Source organism: Entelurus aequoreus, linkage group LG10, assembly GCF_033978785.1.
Source record: "Entelurus aequoreus isolate RoL-2023_Sb linkage group LG10, RoL_Eaeq_v1.1, whole genome shotgun sequence".
NCBI classification, from domain to species: Eukaryota; Metazoa; Chordata; class Actinopteri; order Syngnathiformes; family Syngnathidae; genus Entelurus; species Entelurus aequoreus.
In genome coordinates, this window is record NC_084740.1 from 36,105,535 (window position 1) to 36,126,536 (window position 21,002).

At 36.9% G+C, this 21,002-nt stretch overlaps 1 protein-coding gene across 2 annotated transcripts in view; it reads left to right on the plus strand.

Annotated features, from left to right (window-relative positions):
* The window catches only part of LOC133658520 (polypeptide N-acetylgalactosaminyltransferase 17-like), a 53,946-nt gene continuing 32,944 nt past the window's right edge, over positions 1 to 21,002 (plus strand). For both annotated transcript variants that reach the window (XM_062060652.1, XM_062060653.1), the window contains exons 1-3: positions 1 to 186; positions 6,063 to 6,237; positions 10,015 to 10,181. In XM_062060652.1, coding sequence (XP_061916636.1) covers positions 33 to 186; positions 6,063 to 6,237; positions 10,015 to 10,181 — 496 coding nt within the window. In that variant the 5' untranslated portion in view covers positions 1 to 32. The remainder of the gene's footprint in view (positions 187 to 6,062; positions 6,238 to 10,014; positions 10,182 to 21,002) is intronic.

Below are 21,002 nucleotides of genomic sequence, written 5' to 3' on the forward strand. Positions count from 1 at the left end.
CCCTGCTGTGCTCCGTACCTGGTGACCTCCTCATGGCGGTGCTGGTCAGAAGATGGAAACGTCTTCTGCTGCTCAACGGTGTGGCGTTGGTGGCGGTGCTGACCGTGTGGACCATCATCTGCACCCGAGATTTACAAATCATTCTCCATCCACAGCTGAAGGACACGGTGTTAGTACACAACAAAGGTAGAACCAGAACCAATCCTGACAGAACTTTTTGATCATGTGACTAACTTTTGTCAGCTAACTCTCACTGTCGATTCAAACAGAAAGCATTAATAGGTGCAGACTGTATATTAAAGTTATTATTATTATTATATTATCATTACACCGCATTATCATTAGCATTACCTTAATCCAAAAGTCCTTTTATTGTTTTCCATCATCGAAAATGTGTTAGCTTTCGGTGTGGCGTTGGTGGTGCTGCAACCCAGGATGCAGAGACAGCAGGCAAAGTGCAAGTAAAACCCCTTTGATTAGGAAAAACTAAGCAGAAATAGGTCAGCAAAGAAGTGCACGGGAAGCATAAGGAATGATCTGCAGCACGTCGAGTACAAAGCAAACAAAGCAAAAATGATCCAGAAAGCAAGGACAGGCGAGGGCAGCCAGCGCTTAGACAAGAGAAGTAGTGGAGGCAACCCAGCAGGCACAAGACGTTGATTATACATACTTGTCCTTTAAAACTGACTTTGAAACATCGTTGCAAAATAGTTGTATTTGTACATTGAGACAATGTTGATGTCTAACGTTACATCCCCGTTGTTGGTTTCATTTTTTTTTTTTTTTCATTTATTTATTTATTTCAGGCAATGACAAAGACGTACAAGTTGACAAAACATAATAATATAAATTAATATAGTGCATTATTGTCCAGTTTTGCCTGAAAGGGAGTGGGAAGAAGATAACTTATTTAATCCCACCCCCAGTTCTCCATTCAGTGATTATTCACATGAGTTTCACTCTCACTTTGTTCAAGGATTATAATACAGGTGTTGTATCATAGTGGCAATACCACAGGTAACAATAATTATTACACTGTAACAATCATTTGTATCAACAATGTAGGAATAATGAATATACCAACAATGGTAATAGACATCACAGCAATAATGGTAATAGACAACATAGCAATAATGGTAAGGAAACATTGAGCACATGTTAACACTTTGAGACAGAGTACAACAGCAGGTCAAATTAAAGAGCCTCATCTCTATATTTGAACCAGACCTCATGTTTGTATAATAGTTTAAATCGATTAATAGTTTGGCATTGCTTGTGTTGTAAGTCCAGTTTGTTCCATAGATTTACTCCGCATACAGACACACAAAAACGTTTACGAGTGGTTTGAGCTCTCGGCAATAAGAAATATCCAAAGCCTCTCAAGTTATGAGCTTGCACTCGTCTTATAAAAAAACGTTGTAGATTAGGTGGAAATAATTTGTTAAAAGCTTTATATAAGATTATTAATGTATTATATTTAACAAGGTCATCAAATTTGAGCAACGTTGATTGCATAAACAGATTATGAGTATGTTCTAAATAACCAACGTTGTGAATGATCCACACTGCTCTTTTCTGTAATATGATCAGAGGATGAATTGTGTTTTGGTAAGTATTCCCCCATACTTCAACACAGTATGTAAGGTATGGCAGTACCAAGGTGCAGTATAGAGTACGGAGTGCATTTTCATTGAGGTACAGTTTTGCTTTGTTTATAATTGAGAGGCTTTTGGAGATTTTTGTTTTAATGTGTCTGACATGAGGTTTCCATGATAGTTTACTATCAATTATTACTCCCAAAAATGTATTCTCATTTACGATTTCAATTTGGGTACCATCAATACTTATGTTCTGTTCAGACGTTATGTTGCGATTTCCAAACATTACTATCTTAGTTTTATTTATATTCAAAGATAATTTATTTGTGTCCATCCATTTTTTTTACTATGTTTAGTTCTGTGTTTACTGTATTTATGAGCTCATTATAGTCATCACTACTGTAGAATAAATTTGTGTCGTCTGCAAAAAGTATAAATTTCAGTATCTTGGATGTATTAAACATATCATTAATATATACATTAAACAGTTTTGGCCCCAACACGGACCCGTGGGGGACACCACAAGCAATGCCAAGAGTATCAGATAAAAATTTACCCATTTTAACAAACTGTACCCTCCCTGTTAAATAACTTTTTAACCAGTCACCAGCCAGCCCCCTAATTCCATATCTTCCCATTTTATCTAGTAGAATTGAATGATTAATGGTATCAAAGGCTTTCTTTAGGTCAATAAAAATACCAACTGCATATCTTTTATGCTCCAGTGCATTAGTAATTTCCTCAATAGCTTCAGTTATTGCCATTGAAGTTGTTCTTTTGGACCTAAAGCCATACTGACCGTCATTGATTATATGATGCTTCTCAAGAAAGGATTCAAGTCGAGAGTTAAATAGTTTCTCTAAGATTTTTGAGAACTGAGGCAAAAGAGAGATTGGTCTGTAATTGGTGAAAGCGTGTTTGCTGTCACTTTTGAAGAGCGGAGTTACTTTAGCGATTTTCATTTGACTTGGAAAGCAGCCAGTCTGGAATGATAAATTACATATATAAGTTAATGGTTTTACAATATTCAGGATAACCTTTTGAACCAATATCATGTTGATATCATGGCAGTCAGTGGAGCACTTACTTTTACACTTCCGCACAATGTTTGTCACTTCCTGCTCATTTGTAGCTGAGAGGAAGAATGACGAAGAATTCTGTTCAATAGTTGATTTTGTAACTCCATTGTCTGGGATATCAACAGCCAATTTAGGATCAACATTTACAAAAAAACTATTGAACTTGTTTACTACATTACTCATATTATAATCTTCACCGTTTTCATCAATAAAGTAATCAGGATATGTCCATTTGGAATATCCTTGTTTTATTATACTATTCAAAACATCCCAAGTTCATTTTATATTATTTTTATAGTATATATATATAGTATGTATAGTTTTTTTTAATAATATAACCGTTAGCTTGTTCTTATAATATCAGTTAATTTATTTTTGCACTTCTTGTATCGTTGTTCGACTTCTTTTGTTTTTATTTTGATGAAAGGTTTGTAGAGATTGTTTTTCTTTTTACAGGCATTAATTATCCCTTTTGTGATCCAAGGGCTATTTTTATTTTTTCCTTTTATAAAATATTCTTTTACAGGGCAATGTTTATTATGCAGGGAAGTAAAGATGTCTAAAAAATTACAATAAGCACTGTCCACATTAGGTTCTCTGTATACTGAAGTCCAATCCTGAACTGCTAAACTATTGTTTAGGGCACAGATTGTTTCCTCAGTTGTTTTTCGTTTAGAGATTTTTGCCATAGTGTCTTTGGTTTTCTTGAGATGACAGTCATATAAAGTAAAAACAGGTAAATGGTCAGTGATATCACATATAAATAGGCCACTGGTGACTTGATTTCCCATAATGTTTGTAAAAATGTTGTCAATGATTGTGGCACTATGTGTTGTTATTCTGCTTGGTTTGGTTATGGTTGGATATAGAGACAAGCTGTACATAGTGTCAATGAAGTCATCAACATGTTCATTGACACTATGGATATAGAGACAAGCTGTACATAGTGTCAATGAAGTCATCAACATGTTCATTGACACTATGTACAGCTTTGGTCATTCGCCAAGTTGGATATAGAGACAAGCTGTACATAGTGTCAATGAAGTCATCAACATGTTCCGTTGAAATTTGGTCATTCGCCAAGTTGGATATAGAGACAAGGTGTACATAGTGTCAATGAAGTCATCAACATGTTCATTGACACTATGTACAGCTTGTCTCTATATCCAACTTGGATATAGAGACAAGCTGTACATAGTGTCAATGAAGTCATCAACATGTTCATTGACACTATGTACAGCTTGTCTCTATATCCAACTTGGCGAATGACCACATTTCAACGGTCAAATCAACATCACGACGTGACATTGAACAAACGTTGTCAAAAAGCATGTTGTTTCAACGTTGTAATTGTGTTGTAGAATATTGGTTGCGAAATGACTCAAATTCAATGGTCAAATCAATGTCAGAACCCGACGTTGATTAAACGTCGTCAAAAAGCATGTTGTTTCAACATGATGTTTGGGTTGTAGAGCATTGGTTGGGAAATGACCAAATTTCAATGGTCAAATCAACGTCAGAACCCAACATTAATTAAACGTCAAAAAGCATGTTGTTTCAACGTTACATTTGTGTTGTAGAATATTAGTAGGAAAATGACCACATTTCAATGGTCCAATAAACGTTACAACATGGCATTAATTAAATGTCGTCAAAAAGTATGTTGTTTCAACGTTGTATTTGTGTTGTAGAAAATTGATTGGGAAATGACCAACTTTCAATGGTCAAATCAAAGTCAGAACCTGACATTGATTAAACGTAGTCAAAAAGCATGTTGTTTCAACGTTGTATTTGTGTTGCAGAATATTGATCGTGAAATGACCAAATTTCTATGGTCAAATCAACGTCAGAACACAACATTGATTAAATGTCGTCAAAAGCATTGTTGTTTTTAAGTTGTATTTGTGTTGTAAAATATTAGTAGGGAAATTACCAAATTTCGATGTCACATCAACGTCAGAACCCAGCATTGATCAAACGTCGTCAAAAAGCATGTTGTTTCAACATTGTATTTGTGTTGTTGGTTGGAAAATGACCAAAATTCAATGGTCAAATCAACGTCAGAACCAAACATTGATTAAACGTCAAAAAGCATGTTGGTTCAGCGTAACATTTGTGTTGTAGAATATTAGTAGGAAAATGACCAATTTTTTTAATGGTCCAATCAACGTCACAACCTGACATTCATTAAACGTCGTCAAAAAGCATGTTGTTTCAACTTTGTATTTGTGTTGTAGAATATTGTTTGCCAAATGACAAAAATTCAATGGTCAAATCAACGTCAGAACCCAACATTGATTAAACGTCGTCCAAAAGCATGTTGTTTCAACGTTGTATTTGTGTTGTAAAATATTAGTAGGGAAATTACCAAATTTCGATGTCACATCAACGTCAGAACTAGGGCTGCAACTAACGATTAATTTGATAATCGATTAATCTGTCGATTATTACTTTGATTAATCGATTAATAATCGGATAAAAGAGACAAACTACATTTCTATCCTATCCAGTATTTTATTGAAAAAAAAAGCATACTGGCAACATACTTATTTTGATTATTGTTTCTCAGCTGTTTGTACAAGTTGCAGTTTATAAATAAAGGTTTATTAAAAAAAAAAAAAAAAAAAAAAAATATTTTAATTTAATTTAAAAAAAAAAAAAACTCTGCTAATGCGCATAGCATAGATCCAACGAATCGATGACTAAATTAATCGGCAACTATTTTAATAATCGATTTTAATCGATTAGTTGTTGCATCCCTAGTCAGAACCCAACATTGATCAAACGTCGTCAAAAAGCATGTTGTTTCAACATTGTATTTGTGTTGTAGAATTGGTTGGAAAATGACCAAAATCCAATGGTCAAATCAACGTCAGAACCCAACATTGATTAAACGTCAAAAAGCATGTTGTTTCAGCGTTACATTTGTGTTGTAGAATATTAGTAGGAAAATTACCAATTTTTTTAATGGTCCAATCAACGTCAGAACCCGACATTGATTAAACGTCAAAGTTGTTGTTTCAACATTATGTTTGAGTTGTAGAATATTAGTAGGAAAATGACCAATCTTTTTAATGGTCCAATCAACGTCACAACCTGACATTCATTAAACGTCGTCAAAAAGCATGTTGTTTCAACGTTGTATTTGTGTTGTAGAATATTGTTTGCCAAATGACAAAAATTCAATGGTCAAATCAACGTCAGAACCCGACATTGATTAAACGTCGTCAAAAAGCATGTTGTTTCAATGTTATGTTTGAGTCGCTCAACGCCAGGACCTAATTCAACATCGCAGTGCTATGGACTTTAGAGGTTCTACTTTATTTCACTTTGGCTGGAACTGAGTCACACACACTAATAAAAATGTTCTGGTTCTGTCCTTTAGATCTGTCCAGAAGTCTTGGCCTGATTGAGGGCAAGGACACAGACACCAACCTGTCCCGTCTGTCCTCAGACGAGGCGAATATGGCCCAGAATCTGAGCCTAAAGTACGGCTATAACGTCTACCTGAGCGACAAAATCTCTCTGGACCGGACCATTACGGGTTTCGGACCCAGCAGGTGAGTTTAGCTCCAACGTGCGCTCCCAAACAGGAAGTAGTAGCATGAATAATAATCAATACAGTCATCACATTTAGGTAGCGCTTTTCGAGATCAATTTGGGGTTTTCACTCAGTCCTGTTACGGTAAATTTGGAATATTTGCAAGATGGTCCACATGAAATCGCACCGATCAGATCCTACACAAGCCAAAGTAGGTTCCCTCATTTAGTTTTCTGTATATTTGATGATATAACATTTTTATGTATATACCTCAAGAGGGCTTTTCTCAATATTATTTATGTGGGATTAAAAAAGAGATTATTTAGATGAATCAAATACAGATCATAATTAATTAATCCCTCATTTTGTCAATTCGCACTAGTTTTGTTTAGGTTAAAAATATTTTTATTTGTTGAATCACTGTACTGTGCTTAATGCCAACATGCTTTTATGGCTATATTTCATGTATTTGTTCATGCTAAAAAAACTCCTTCCTGTTACTCATGTTTGAGTCATGTTTGGCTTAAGAACCTGGTACAAAAGTGAAATGGAGGGGTCGGCGTATCGATCTGAATAGTGATAGTATTGATACCAAGGTGGGTATTGGTATCAGACCGATAATAGTGTGATGGGATTGATACTAGCGTTGCGGTTTTTTGTCGTATGAAGCTTTTCCTCAGATTTCAACGCTCGCTTGGCTGCTCGCTCAGGCACACGTTGCCCCTCCCCCTCCCTGCTCCGCCTACTACTGACGTTAGTTTCCGCCAATACCCGCAGTGGAAGTTGTTTTTGCTGTGTTGTTGAGATTTTTGTGAGGGCTGTGAAATATAGCGATTTAACGCATGCGATTAATCACAAAAAAATGTGCATTAATCATGAATCGACGCAGATTAATCACCCCGTTTAGTTTGACCTTAACCTTATATTGCTTGAACCACGGTCGGTTACGTGAAAGGCGGCAAATTTGACGTCAAAACAAAAGCCAGATGGTACTCGATAAAGCTGCTATGAGCAAATAAATGACATTTGTTCTATTAAAATCATTTTTTAAATACAAAAAAATTGCATTTTTGTCAAAATATTGGGATTTTTTTTTCAAGTTAACTCAAACGTTTACTGTGATTAATCATGATTAATCACATCTCATAAGTGTGATTAATTAGATTTTTTTTTTAATGATCATTTGACAGCACAAAATTTTACACTCAAATTTTGTTACTTTGTGACTTATTTTGCAACTTTTTTCTTAAATTATTGTGTGGAATTATTTGAATTAATTTGATAGTGGTGCATTGTTTTGTATAGTCGTATTTAGGGATGTCCGATAATGGGTTTTTGCCGATATCCGATATTGTCCAACTCTTTAATTACTGATACCGATATCAACCGATACCGATATCAACCGATATATACAGTCGTGGAATTAACACATTATTATGCCTAATTTGGACAACCAGGTATGGTGAAGATAAGGTACTTTTAAAAAAAATGTATAAAATAAAATAAGATAAATAAATTAAAAACATTTTCTTGAATAAAAAAGAAAGTAAAACAATATAAAAACAGTTACATAGAAACTAGTAATTTATGAAAATTTGTAAAATGAACTGTTAAAGGTTAGTATTATTAGTGGACCAGCAGCACGCACAATCATGTGTGCTTACGGACTGTATCCCTTGCAGACTGTATTGATATATAATGTAGGAACCAGAAAATTAATAACAGAAAGAAACAACCCTTTTGTGTGAATGAGTGTGAATGAGTGTAAATGGGGGAGGGAGGTTTTTTTGGGTTGGTGCACTAATTGTAAGTGTATCTTGTGTTTTTTATGTGGATTTAATAAAAAAAAAAAAAAAAAAAAAAAAAACAACCGATACTGATAATAAAAAAAACGATACCGATAATTTCCGATATTACATTTTAACGTATTTATCGGCCGATAATATCGGCAGACCGATATTATCGGACATCTCTATTCGTATTTAGTAAAAAAAACATTATTTGAATAAAATATTTTTCCTGTTATCGTCGTCGTAATTAACTAACTTATTTACAAAGTTACAGTCTTCATTGATTAAGTCAAAGTATTGGCGATACAAGCCCTCTATTCACTTGGTATCGAATCGATACCAAAATTCCCGGTATCGGCCAACTGAATTTGGAGGATTTCAATATGTGTGTTATGAGATTTAGAGTTGAAAACAAAGACTTACCGTATTTTCCGGACTATAAGTGAAGTGAAGTGAAGTATATTTATATAGCGCTTTTCTTTAGTGATTCAAAGCGCTTTTACATAGTGAAACCCAATATCTAAATTACAATTAAACCAGTGTGGGTGGCACTGGGAGCAGGTGGGTAAAGTGTCTTGCCCATGGACACAACGGCAGTGACTAGGATGGCGGAAGCGGGGATTGAACCTGGAACCTTCAAGTTGCTGGCACGGCCACTCTACCAACCGAGCTATACCGCCCCAATAAGGTGCACTTAAAATCCATTTTTTCTCCTCAAAACTCGACAGAGCGCCTTATAACCCGGTGCGCCTAATGTAAGGAATACGTTTGGTTGAGCTTACCCACCTGGAAGCTATTTTATTTGGTAAATGGTGTAATGATAAGTGTGACCAGTGATAAGTGTGTCTACTTGTGTAGACATAAGTGTAGGTTGCACTATGATGGCAATATGGCTCAAGTAAACAACACCAACATTTTAAATGTTCCATTGAAAATATAGAACATTCCACACGGTGCTCAAAAATCTATCAAAATGTTTTAGTACGACTTTGGTAAGCTATGAAGCCACACCGCTTGATGGATTGTCGGCGCATTAAACATACAAGTATTACTGTGGTGTGTGTATAAGGTAAGACATATTATCTGGTGTTTTGTTTTGCGATATTATGCAAAAGCAACTTTTCTTACCTTCCGGTACCTGATGAACTGTATTTGGGATCTGCATAAATCTTGAAAAATTGCGCGCGTCCGCCTTTGTAGTCCGTGCCGACACTGTAGTTGATAAGCTTCTTCTTTTTCTCTATCTTCTTGTTATGTGACATTCATCCTCCGCTGTTGCCATTTCTAATATTAAGTAGTGTAAAGTTCTTACTTATATCTGTCAGTAAACTCGCCATGAAAGCGCTAAAACATACCGGTGTAGTGAGTTGACATTATTCACCTAAGGAACTATAGTTATTAGACTTCCGGTCGGACGTTTTTTTCACGGGACACATTTCTGGTGTTGTTGTTTCATGATGAGGAGATGCTGCTCTGTTATTGATTTAAGTAAAGTCTGAATGTCATTAAAAAAAATTTTTTTAATTTATTTTATTTTTTTCATAAAGAAATACAATCATGTGTGCTTACGGACTGTATCCCTGCAGACTGTATTGATCTATATTGATATATAATGTATATATTGCGTTTTTTATGTTGATTTAATAAAATAAATAAAAAAAATACATAAAAAAAACCTTTTTTTTTTTATTTCTTGCGCGTCCCAGTACCAATCGGTCCGCGGACCGTTACCGGTGGATGGGGACCACTTATGTAGACCACAAGGAAGTGTTTTACATTTAGAAATAAATAATAAATAATATGACTCCTTAAATGCGCCCTACAATCCGGTGCGCCTTATAAATGAAAAAACATAGAAAATAGACCATTCATCAACAGTGCGCCTTATAATCCGGTGCGCCCTATGGTCCGGAAAATACGGGATTTTGACGTTGAATTTAGTGCCATGGCCTATAAAGAGTCCTGCACTTTCAAAATCATCTGTGTTCTTGCTTTTGTGTGTGTAGATGCAAAGAATTGACCTACCCGACCAACCTCCCCCAGATGGCCCTCATCTTCATCTTCGTCAACGAGGCGCTGTCGGTCATCCTGCGCTCGGTGCACTCAGCCATCAATCACACGCCGCCTCACCTGCTGAAGGAAATCATCCTGGTGGACGACCACAGCGACGACGGTGCGTGAGCTAAACACTCCAATTCTTTCATTGTATAACCTCAACAATGTCCGACATTTTCCCCCCAAATATGACCGCTGTCATGTTGGCATGACATTAAAGGCCTACTGAAATGAATTTTTTTAATTTAAACGGGGATAGCAGATCCATTCTATGTGTCATACTTGATCATTTCGTGATATTGCCATATTTTTGCTGAAAGGATTTAGTAGAGAACATCGACGATAAAGTTCGCAACTTTTGCTCGCTGATAAAAAAAAGCCTTGCCTGTACCGGAAGTAGCGTGACGTCGCAGGTTGAAGGGCTCCTCACATTTCCCCATTGTTTACACCAGCAGCGAGAGCGATTCGGACCGAGAAAGTGACGATTACCCCATTAATTTGAGCGAGGATGAAAGATTCGTGGATGAGGAACGTGAGAGTGAAGGACTAGAGTGCAGTGCAGGATGTATCTTTTTTCGCTCTGACCGTAACTTAGGTACAAGCTGGCTCATTGGATTCCACACTTTCTCCTTTTTCTATTGTGGATCACGGATTTGTATTTTAAACCACCTCGGATACTATATCCTCTTGAAAATGAGAGTCGAGAACGCGAAATGGACATTCACAGTGACTTTTATCTCCACGACAATACATCGGCGAAACACTTTAGCTACGGAGCTAACGTGATAGCATCGGGCTTAACTGCAGATAGAAACAAAAGAAATAAACCCCTGACTGGAAGGATAGACAGAAGGGGGACCTCCAAAACCCTCAAATCTAAACTCCAAACATCCCAGAACAAGCTAGTCAGATTACTTCTAGACCTCCACCCCAGATCACACCTCACTCCTACCCACTTCTCCAAAGTGGGCTGGCTCAGGGTGGAGGACAGACTAAAACAACTTGCACTGAGCCTAGTCTATAAAATCCGCTACACCTCCCTGATACCGAAGTACATGTCAAACTACTTCCTTAACGTAAATGACCGCCATAACCACAACACCAGAGGGAGCTCCACTAAACAAGTTAAACCCAGATTCCGATCTAACAAAGGTCTTAACTCATTCTCATTCTATGCCACATCAATATGGAATGCACTCCCAACAGGTGTAAAAGAAAGGGCATCTCTATCCTCCTTCAAAACCGCACTAAAACAACACCTCCAGGCAACTTCAACCCTAAACTAACACCCTCCCTTCCACATCATACCTCCCCGGATTGTAAATAATCAAATATAAATAATCAAATGTATATACTTGTTCTTATGCTTTCTGATCTTTCTATCTATGTCCACTACTTGCTGTACATATCCTACCAAGTCAGTCCTACACTGTTCCAATGTCCATTTCTCTGATGATGCAATTGTTGATGACTGAAGTGTTGATATCAACCAAAACTAACCTTGAGGTGGGCGGGGTTTGGTGGTAGCCGGGGTGTATAATGTAGCCCGGAAGAGTTAGGGCTGCATGGGATTCTGGGTATTTGTTCTGTTGTGTTTATGTTGTGTTACGGTGCAGATGTTCTCCCGAAATGTGTTTGTCATTCTTGTTTGGTGTGGATTCACAGTGTGGCGCTTATTAGTAAGAGTGTTAAAGTTGTTTTATACGACCACCGTCAGTGTGACCTGTATGGTTGTTGACCAAGTATGCCTTGCTGTCTCTTACGTGTGCGAGCAGGAGCCTCATACAACATGTGACTGGGTCGGCACGCTTTTTGTACAGGTTGTAGAGGGCGTTAAAATGCTGTGTCATCACAGCACGCCCTTATTATTGTTGTTACGTTGAAAATCAGCAGATGTTCGAGAGAATAGTTACCCTGAAATTCGGGAGTCTCCCGTAAAATTCGAGAGGGTTGGCAAGTATGATGCTGTCAAGCGTCATTCATATAAAACTCGCGGGCCGCACTAACATTCAATTTTCATATTAAGGTGCGTGCCTTGTGTCTGAGACCTCTGGTTTATACATAACACAAAGCAAAAAAAAACTTTGTATGCAGTGTTATTTCATTATAAATTTCAAAAGAGTTTTGTGGCTCCCATTGTTTTCTTTAATTTGTGAAACTGGTCAAAATGGCTCTTTGAGTGGTAAAGGTTGCCGACCCCTGGTCTAGTCTCTTACGTGAATGAGCAAAATAATATTATTTGACATTTTACGGTAATGTGTTAATAATTTCACACATAAGTCGCTCCTGAGTATAAGTCGCACCCCCGGCCAAACTATGAAAAAAACTGCGACTTGTAGTCCGAAAAATACGGTAAATAAGAAATAAAAATAACGTGGAATAAAAGAGCAAACAGGTGATTTTGCAACGTTGACTCGAATAACACAAAAAAGCTGCCATGTTTTCATTTAAAACTGTCATTGTTCAAACAAATATGTGACGACCGGGTGCGGGTGTTCGTCTCTCAGGGATGCAAATCGGGCTTTGGACACAGCTTGCAGGTAAGCAATGATTTATTAAAGCATAAATCAGGTAGTAACAAATAAACTCGTGCTCATAGCACTAAAAGTACAAAACAAAGGAGCTAGCGTGGGAGCTAGAGTAAAACACTAAACAGAGCCTTTAGCGTGGAAGCTAGCAGGTTACCAGAGCCTTTAGCGTGGAAGCTACAAGGTTACAGAACAGGAACAGAAGTCGTCAACTGTTGTGTGAACACAAACTACGATGCCACACAGACTGAATGAAAAGGCAGGCTTATATAATGACAGTAATGAAAAACAGGTGCGCGTCGGGAACCCCCGCGGCAGGTGAAAGTAATCAGTTACTATGGTAACCAAACCAGGTGCATAAACCGATACTAAAAAGGAGTCCAAGACTAGCAGAAAAACACAAATGACTAGAAAACGTAAACAGAAATATGATCCGGGCAGCGGATCATAACAAAATAAAAATGAATCAATATCAAAGTTGTTACCAATTGTTGACCTATTTAAACCTCCAATTACTTTGCACCAAATATTCCACTTTGAAATGTTTTGGGGTATAATTTTGCATATTTTGTGTGTTTGCCATATAAAAAGAAAGCTTTCTTTGACAACAACAACAAAAAACATGAAAAATAATAAAAACTTATAATTGACGGATAGATCGGAAGTTGATCTAGAGCAGGGGTAGGGAACCTATGGCTCTAGAGCCAGATGTGGCTCTTTTGATGACTGCACCTGGCTCTCAGATACATCTTAGCTGACTTTGCTTAACACGATAAGTAAGGAATAATTCCGCTGGTAATCACAGTGTTAAAAATAACGTTCAAAATATAAAACATTCTCATGCATTTTAATCCAGCCATCCGTTTTCTACCGCACCTGTTCAAGAAGTCGCATTAATGGTAAGAAGTATTTTATTTGTTATTGGTTAGCTTCAGAATAACAATGTTATTAAAAATAATAAGAGACTAATTATACTCTAAAAATGTTGGTCTTACTTAAAAATGCACACATTTAGTTGTATTCAGTGTTAAAAAATATTATATCGCTCTCACGGAAATACATTTTAAAATATTGGACTTTCATGGCTCTCTCAGCCAAAAAGGTTCCCGACCCCGGTTCTAGAGACTTAAGTGTTGAAAGTTACTTATTTTTAACACTTTTAGGAGTGGGACCCTTTTGTATTCCGAGAATTTTAGTGGCATTTTTTTAAACTGTCATTGTTTAAAAATATTAATGAATTCAAATAAAGGTTGTTATGAATGATTTACCTATTTAAGGCTCTAATTCGGTGGTTCTTAACCTGGGTTCGATCGAACCCTAGGGGTTCGGTGAGTCGAGCTCAGGGGTTCGGTGGAGGTCAAAACACACCCGACTCATCGTGTAAATAAAAACTTCTCCCTATCGGCGTATTACGGATACGGCAACAGCAGAAGTCACACTGATTTGCAGGTGTGTAATTTGTTGTGAGTTTATGCACTGTGTTGGTTTTGTTGTTTAAACAAGGTGATGTTCATGCACGGTTCATTTTGTGCACCCGTAAAAAAAAACATGGTAACGCTTTAGTATGGGGAACATATTCACCATTAATTAGTTGCTTATTAACATGCAAATTAGTAACATATTGGCTCTTAACTAGTCATTATTAAGTACTTATTAATGCCTTATTCGGCATGGCCTTATTATAACCCTAACCCTCTAATCCTGGCCCTAACCCTCTAACCCTAACCAAATAACTCTAAATTAAAGTCTTTGTTACTTAGAATATGTTCCCCATACTAAAGTGTTACCAAAAACATATAACTTTGTCTTGAATTTGAAAAAAAACATTTTATTTTTCACTAGAGAAGGGTTCGGTGAATGCGCATATGAAACTGGTGGGGTTCCATACCTCCAACAAGGTTAAGAACCACTGCTCTAATTAGTTCACATCAAATATTCCAATTTGAATTTATTTATTTTTGAGGATGGGGGATATTGCATATTTTGTGTGATTGCCTTAAAAAAACCAGGGTTTTCTTTGAAAAAAATGGAATAAACATTTTTATTTTATTTATTCATCTTACTTAATGTCAACAAATATACCTCATGTTTATCTAGAGATCAACCAATAATACAAATAAAAGTAAACAACATATAATTTATTTTGAAAATGTTTATGACTGAGACCCTTTTGGGTCCTCGGGACCAAACTTGAGGTCAGCCCTGAAGGTAAAAAAAAAATGTGTATTGGTTTTGAAAATGAAAAATAAGAAAATGGCCACTGTATGCTTTAATTTTTCAGTATGCGGCTCTCAGTGGAAAAAGTTTGGATGAGTTGAGGGCACAAGCGATGCAGTCCTCATATTTCAAAGTAGCGTCTGCAGGGCTAAAAACATGCTAACAAGCTAAAAACATGCTAACAAGCCGCAAGCAGGTGACAGATGTGACATTTTACACCATGTGTGAATGACGTTCACATGAGCATTCTTAGCATGTTGACACTTTTGCTGACATCAACCGCCCTGAACACCGTTTCTAAGCAAACAAGACAGACAGGTTTGTCATTATGAGAGTTTAATGATCGGCAATTTTGAGGGCGAGGGAAAGGTTTGGGACTAGACTTGTTGACTTCATGAAAAATAAATAAGAGACACCAGCTTGTTGGCCTGGTTGTTTGACCCTTTCTTTTGAGGGAAACTCTTTATACCAGGGGTGTTCAAACTTTTTCCACTGAGGGCCGCACACGGAAAAATTAAAGCATGCTTGGGCCATTTTGATATTTTTCATAATCAAACCATAACAAAATATATGGATTATTTTTTTGTCTTTTTTACCTTTAGGGCTCCCGGGGACCATAAAGGGTCTAAGTCATTAAAATGTTTTTTTGTTGTTGTCCTGTCCAGCTTCTCATGCAAATCATATAGTTGATGTAGATCAGGGGTCACCAACGCGGTGCCCGCGGGCACCAGGTCGCCCGTAAGGACCAGATGTGTCGCCCGCGGGCCTGTTCTAAAAAAATTTTTTAAAAAAAATGTAAAAAAAAACAAAACTTTTTTTTTTTTTTTTTTTTTTTTTTAAATTAAATCTGCATAGAAAAACACAAGATACACTTTCACAGTGCATCAACCCAAACAACCTCCCCCATGCACACTCATCCACACAAAAGGGGTTATTTCTTTCTGCTACCAATATTCTGGTTCCCACAACATAGACAACACATCTGCAAGGGACACAGTCCCTGAAGCACACATGATTGTATAGGCTGCTGGTCCACTAACATTTTCATTAATTACTATTTTTTATGTAATTATTTTTATATTGTTTTACTTTCTATTTTATCCAAGAAAATGTTTTTTATTTATTTATCTTATTTTATTTTATTTTTTTAAAAAAGGGCCTTATCTTCAACAGACCAGGTTGTCAATGAAATTAGATTTTTTTAAAGGGTTTTTTAAACCAGGCCCAGTCCAGATAATGTCCAAGTCGGACTCAGCAACACACACCTTCATTCATGTACACAGAAAAAAAATTAGGGAACACAACAGATTGCATATAATTTATAAACAAAACACTTTGCATTCCATTCGAAAGGACGTTCCCCTTAGATTTCCGATCCTTAACATTTTACATTTATCATAATTAAGCTTAAGGCCAGATTGCTGTGAAAATATGTCCAAAAGATTAAGAAGGTTCCGCAAACACAGAACACGCCTCACTGATGCACATCTGCAAGACTCACTCAGAGTTGCAGTGTCAAGTTACACACCAGAGTACAACACACTAGTTAACAGCATGCAATGCCAGGCTTCCCACTAACTGACAAAGAAACAGATAACAGGTTTGGTGTCCAGTTCAAAGTGTGACATGATTTAAAAATTTGAGAGTTTACTTTTGTATTTTACATGAGTTATTATTTGTACAAACATGGTGCAAAGTAATTCATGATTTCTTAAAAAATGTTAGTGGCTAGCTAGTTAAAATGGGATATTGTGATTTCACAAGACTGTCTTAGAAGTGATCATTTGAAAATGTTCAATTTGAAAAATGTGCACTTATAGAGAAAATATAAAAATAAAGTGTTGCAAATTTATATTTATCTGTTTCTATATACATTTATTGTGAGAAATCATTAAGATGATCAGTGTTTCCACAAAGATAAATATCATTTATTATTAATAATAACAGAGTTAAAGGTAAATTGAGCAAATTGGCTACTTCTGGCAATTTATTTAAGTGTGTATCTAACTGGTAGCCCTTCGCATTAATCAGTACCCAAGAAGTAGCCCTTGGTTTCAAAAAGGTTGGTGACCCCTGATGTAGATGCACATATCAGATTTACTTTAGTCATTAAAATGTTAAAAACAAATCAATTATTATTTTGTATTTATTTAACGCTTATAGTAAATCTCTACAGTATATCAACGTCAGGTTGATATAAAGTTAAAAAAAATTAATAAAAGGTTTTATTCCTTTTCTGTCAACAACAACTTTGTTTTTTATAATAAAACTGAAATATGCAGTATTTCCCCCATTGCCCAAAACATTCAGAAAGCAATGTTTGATGTGAAGTAATTGAAGCCTTAAAAAGATCAATAATGCAGGACACCATTGATTTTAATTCATTAATATTTTTGAGTAATCACAGTGAAAAGATAAATAAAATCCTATTAAATATATTTGGGATCCAAAAGGTGACCCACTCATAAAGTGATACATTTTTATTTTTATTTTTTTTACTTTCAACACTTAAGTTACGAGATCAACTTCAGATATATCTGTCGATTTTACGTTTGAACTATTATTTTGTTTGTTTTATGCTCTTTTGTCAAATAAAAGTTGATGTTTTTGTATGACAACCACACAATATATGCAATATTTTCCACATAAAACATTTTAAAGTGAAATATTTGAAATAATTGGAGCCTTGAATAGGTCAATAATTCATTATAACATTGTTTTTTGTTTTATTTACAATGGCAAAAAAAGAAAAAAAAACAGCCTTGTGTCAACATTGCAACTTTTTCTAGTTAGATTTCACCTCATTCCACTTTTTTAATGTTTTTTGGAATTTTTGAAATGGCATTTCCAGAATGTGTGGCGGGCCGGTAAACAATTAGCTGCGGGTCGCAAATGGCCCCCGGGCCGCACTTTGGACACCCCTGCTTTATACTATTTGACTCAGACCCTCTATGGGTCTAATTGACTAAGAGCCCCAATAACAATTAGTAAATAGTGAGGGCAAACTATTAAAATAGTGGACATGTTAAGTGTGATCTATTAAGACTTCATGCGCAATTGATAACAAGTGCAAAAGCGCCCTACTTGAATGAGGTAATTGTGTATACTACCGGCTGTCACCATTGAAACACTCATTTCCCTCTACATCAGACCTGGGCAAATTAAGGCCCGGGGGCCACATGCGGCCCGTTAAGCTTTTCAATCTGGCCCGCCGGACGTTTCCAAACAATTATTTTAGATGTTTAAGATGTAAAGTGTAGCTGCCATTATGATGTGCAGTGATGTTTTCTAATGACCGTAAGTCTTCAACTATACTAAGTCTTTACATGCTTGGAATCTGCGCTTATGGATGATATACCAGTTACTATGGTCATCTAACTAGTTACTATGGTCATCTAACTAGTTACTATGGTCATCTACGTCACAGCAGCTCAGACGAGGCACCAAGCAGTGAGGGCGGGAAGCGTTTCCACAGACGCGGAAGGAGCTTTTTACAACAAAGTTCTAAATCTTAGTGATATATCAGATATATCAGATTGTAGGTGGGTTTATTTTGTACCCTTCGCGTTCATATTTCACTGTTTGTTGCATTTTTGTTGCGTTTCACTTGATTGTAAAGTATGTCGATCGAAAGGGGGTGTGACATTCATATTTTGTCAATATTCAGTGTTTTATCGTTCATAGAAAAATGTAAAAGTCCATTACATTTTTTAAGGCGGCCTGTCGTAACCAGTGTTGGGAATAACGCGTCACTGTAACGCCATTAGTTTCGGCGGTAACTAGTAATCTAACGCGTTATTTTTTTATATACAGTAACTCAGTTACCGTTACTGCATGATGCGTTACTGCGTTATTTTACGTTATTTTTATGTAGTATCGGCTAGAAACTGAAGATCTGATTGTGTTTTATTGGAGCGCTCCGGTGGAAAATAAGAGCCGTGCTTTCTGTGGGTGGGGGAAAGCACGCCTCCCCGCAGCTGAGGGTGAATGACGAGACCGGCGGTTTGTTGCAACTTTGTGACTTTATTGGACGCAGCCATCCACCAAGCTAGAACACCTGCACGCACTCACTGTCGCCGCTCCCTCACCTCTCTCGCCCACTCACTCACTGACGTCACTCACCTCACATGTTGTCATATCTTAAAGGGCCACACACACACACACACACATACGCTACTCTCATAACAACTAACAAGACATCATGGTGAAGCCAGAAGTCGAGTTTTTTAACATGGAGACATTCTCAATACTTTTCTTTTGTCGAGCACAAAGAAAATAACATTTTAGTTAAATGTAAGCTGTGTCTTGGATCAAAGATCCTATCTACTTAGAGTTAAAGTTAAAGTGTCATTATGTTGCAGCTATTTAAAATAGTTTTGTCAATTTTTTCTGGCCTGAAATAAATTGGCCCTTTGAAACATATCTTTGTCTTTGTGTGTTGTCTGTAGAGCACATTGCTTTCTGAGTTCAGTGATGCAAATGCATGTCAAGTTGATCAACAGATTATATTATTCTCCAGTGCAATAACAATACTGAAATGAAGGCTAAAAGGGCATTAATGGGAGCCTTAAAAAAAGGGGGGGGGGGAAAAGAAGTAACTAAATAGTTACTTTTCACAGTAACGCATTACTTTTTGGTGTAAGTAACTGAGTTAGTAACTGAGTTACTTTTGAAATAAAGTAACTAGTAATTGTAACTAGTTACTGGTTTTCAGTAACTAACCCAACACTGGTCGTAACGTTTTTAGCATTCAATCAGACATTATTGTGAAGTTTTGTATTAAGTGTCCCTAAAAATAGATATACCGGCCCCCAGACACATTTTTTTCTGTAAATGTGGCCCCCGAGTCAAAATAATTGCCCAGGCCTGCTCTACATCCATGGCACCATGCTCCGACCCGTGGCATTTTGCGATGTTGTGCAACATGCAGCATGGCATCTAATCGGCAGCTATAATCTGCGGCACCTTTTCTGGCTCTGTCAAGACATTAAACAATAATGAATCTGTAATTAAATAATCTATTTTAATGTCACCTAAAAGTACTGACATATGCCCTTAACTTGAGGTATTTTCATTTGAAGTCATTACATTATTATAAATATAAATATATAACCAAAAAAGTGCCATTAAATTGTTGTTTATGACGGACTTGAACAGATGCAGTCTGTTTTATTTGCTAAAGTCAGGCCTGGCCCTAACCAATCTGGCGCCCTAGGCAATCTGGTTCCCTGAGGAACGTAAGGTGGGAGTACTGTAATTACCTAACGTTACATTATTATTTTCCATAACAATTTAGCCCCCTCCACAATATTAACCCGACGTTAAAACAGAACTAGCTATTTATTGATTAGCAATTGCCGAATCATGTAACATTAGCTTAATGCTAAAAAGCCAAGTTACTATCACATTCTGTAACAGACAAATAATTTCATGTAGGCTAACGCTACCTACCTGCTACCTCTGTCTTTTTCTCGTTTCTCCTCCTCCTCTTTTCTATTTTTTCTTCCCTGGGCACCTGACAGTTTTGGCCGTTTTGACATCTTGTGTTGATTTTTTGATGTGGTGACGTCCAAAAAGAGTCATGATACGGGAAAGGAGGGGGCGCAGTGTGCGGGGGTTGGGGGGGGCGTAATGTTGTAACAAATAATATTTCTATTACATAGGCTTTACTTTGCATTTTAATTAACGTGGGATTATTTTTTGTATTTAGAAATAATAGTACCAACTTTTTTTTTTTTTCCTCCAACATTTGTGGCACTGGCGTGGCGCCCCCTGATGGACGGCGCCCTTAGCATTTGCCTATACGGCCTTTGCCACGGGCCGGCCCTGGCTAAAGTAAAACACCAGGGCCGCATAAAGTGCTAAAGTTAACACTTAATAATAAACAACAACCATGAGAAAACTTTTCTGAGCAATACAAGTATTGGATGATGAACTTAAAGGGCTGCACAAGCCACGACGGCATCCTCGGCTCAGATCCCACATCAGGGCAAGAAAAAAACTCAACCCAATGGGATACAATGAGAAACAATGAGTTACCTTCAAATTAGTGGACAAACGGGAATGTATTGTAATTGGATGGCAGGTGGTTTGATTGGCACATGATCTGCCACTGACGTTTTATCTGATCTAGGACCTGTAGAAAGTCGTCCGCTGTAATTGCGAGAGTTGATGTGTAACGCTCAGGTCGCATG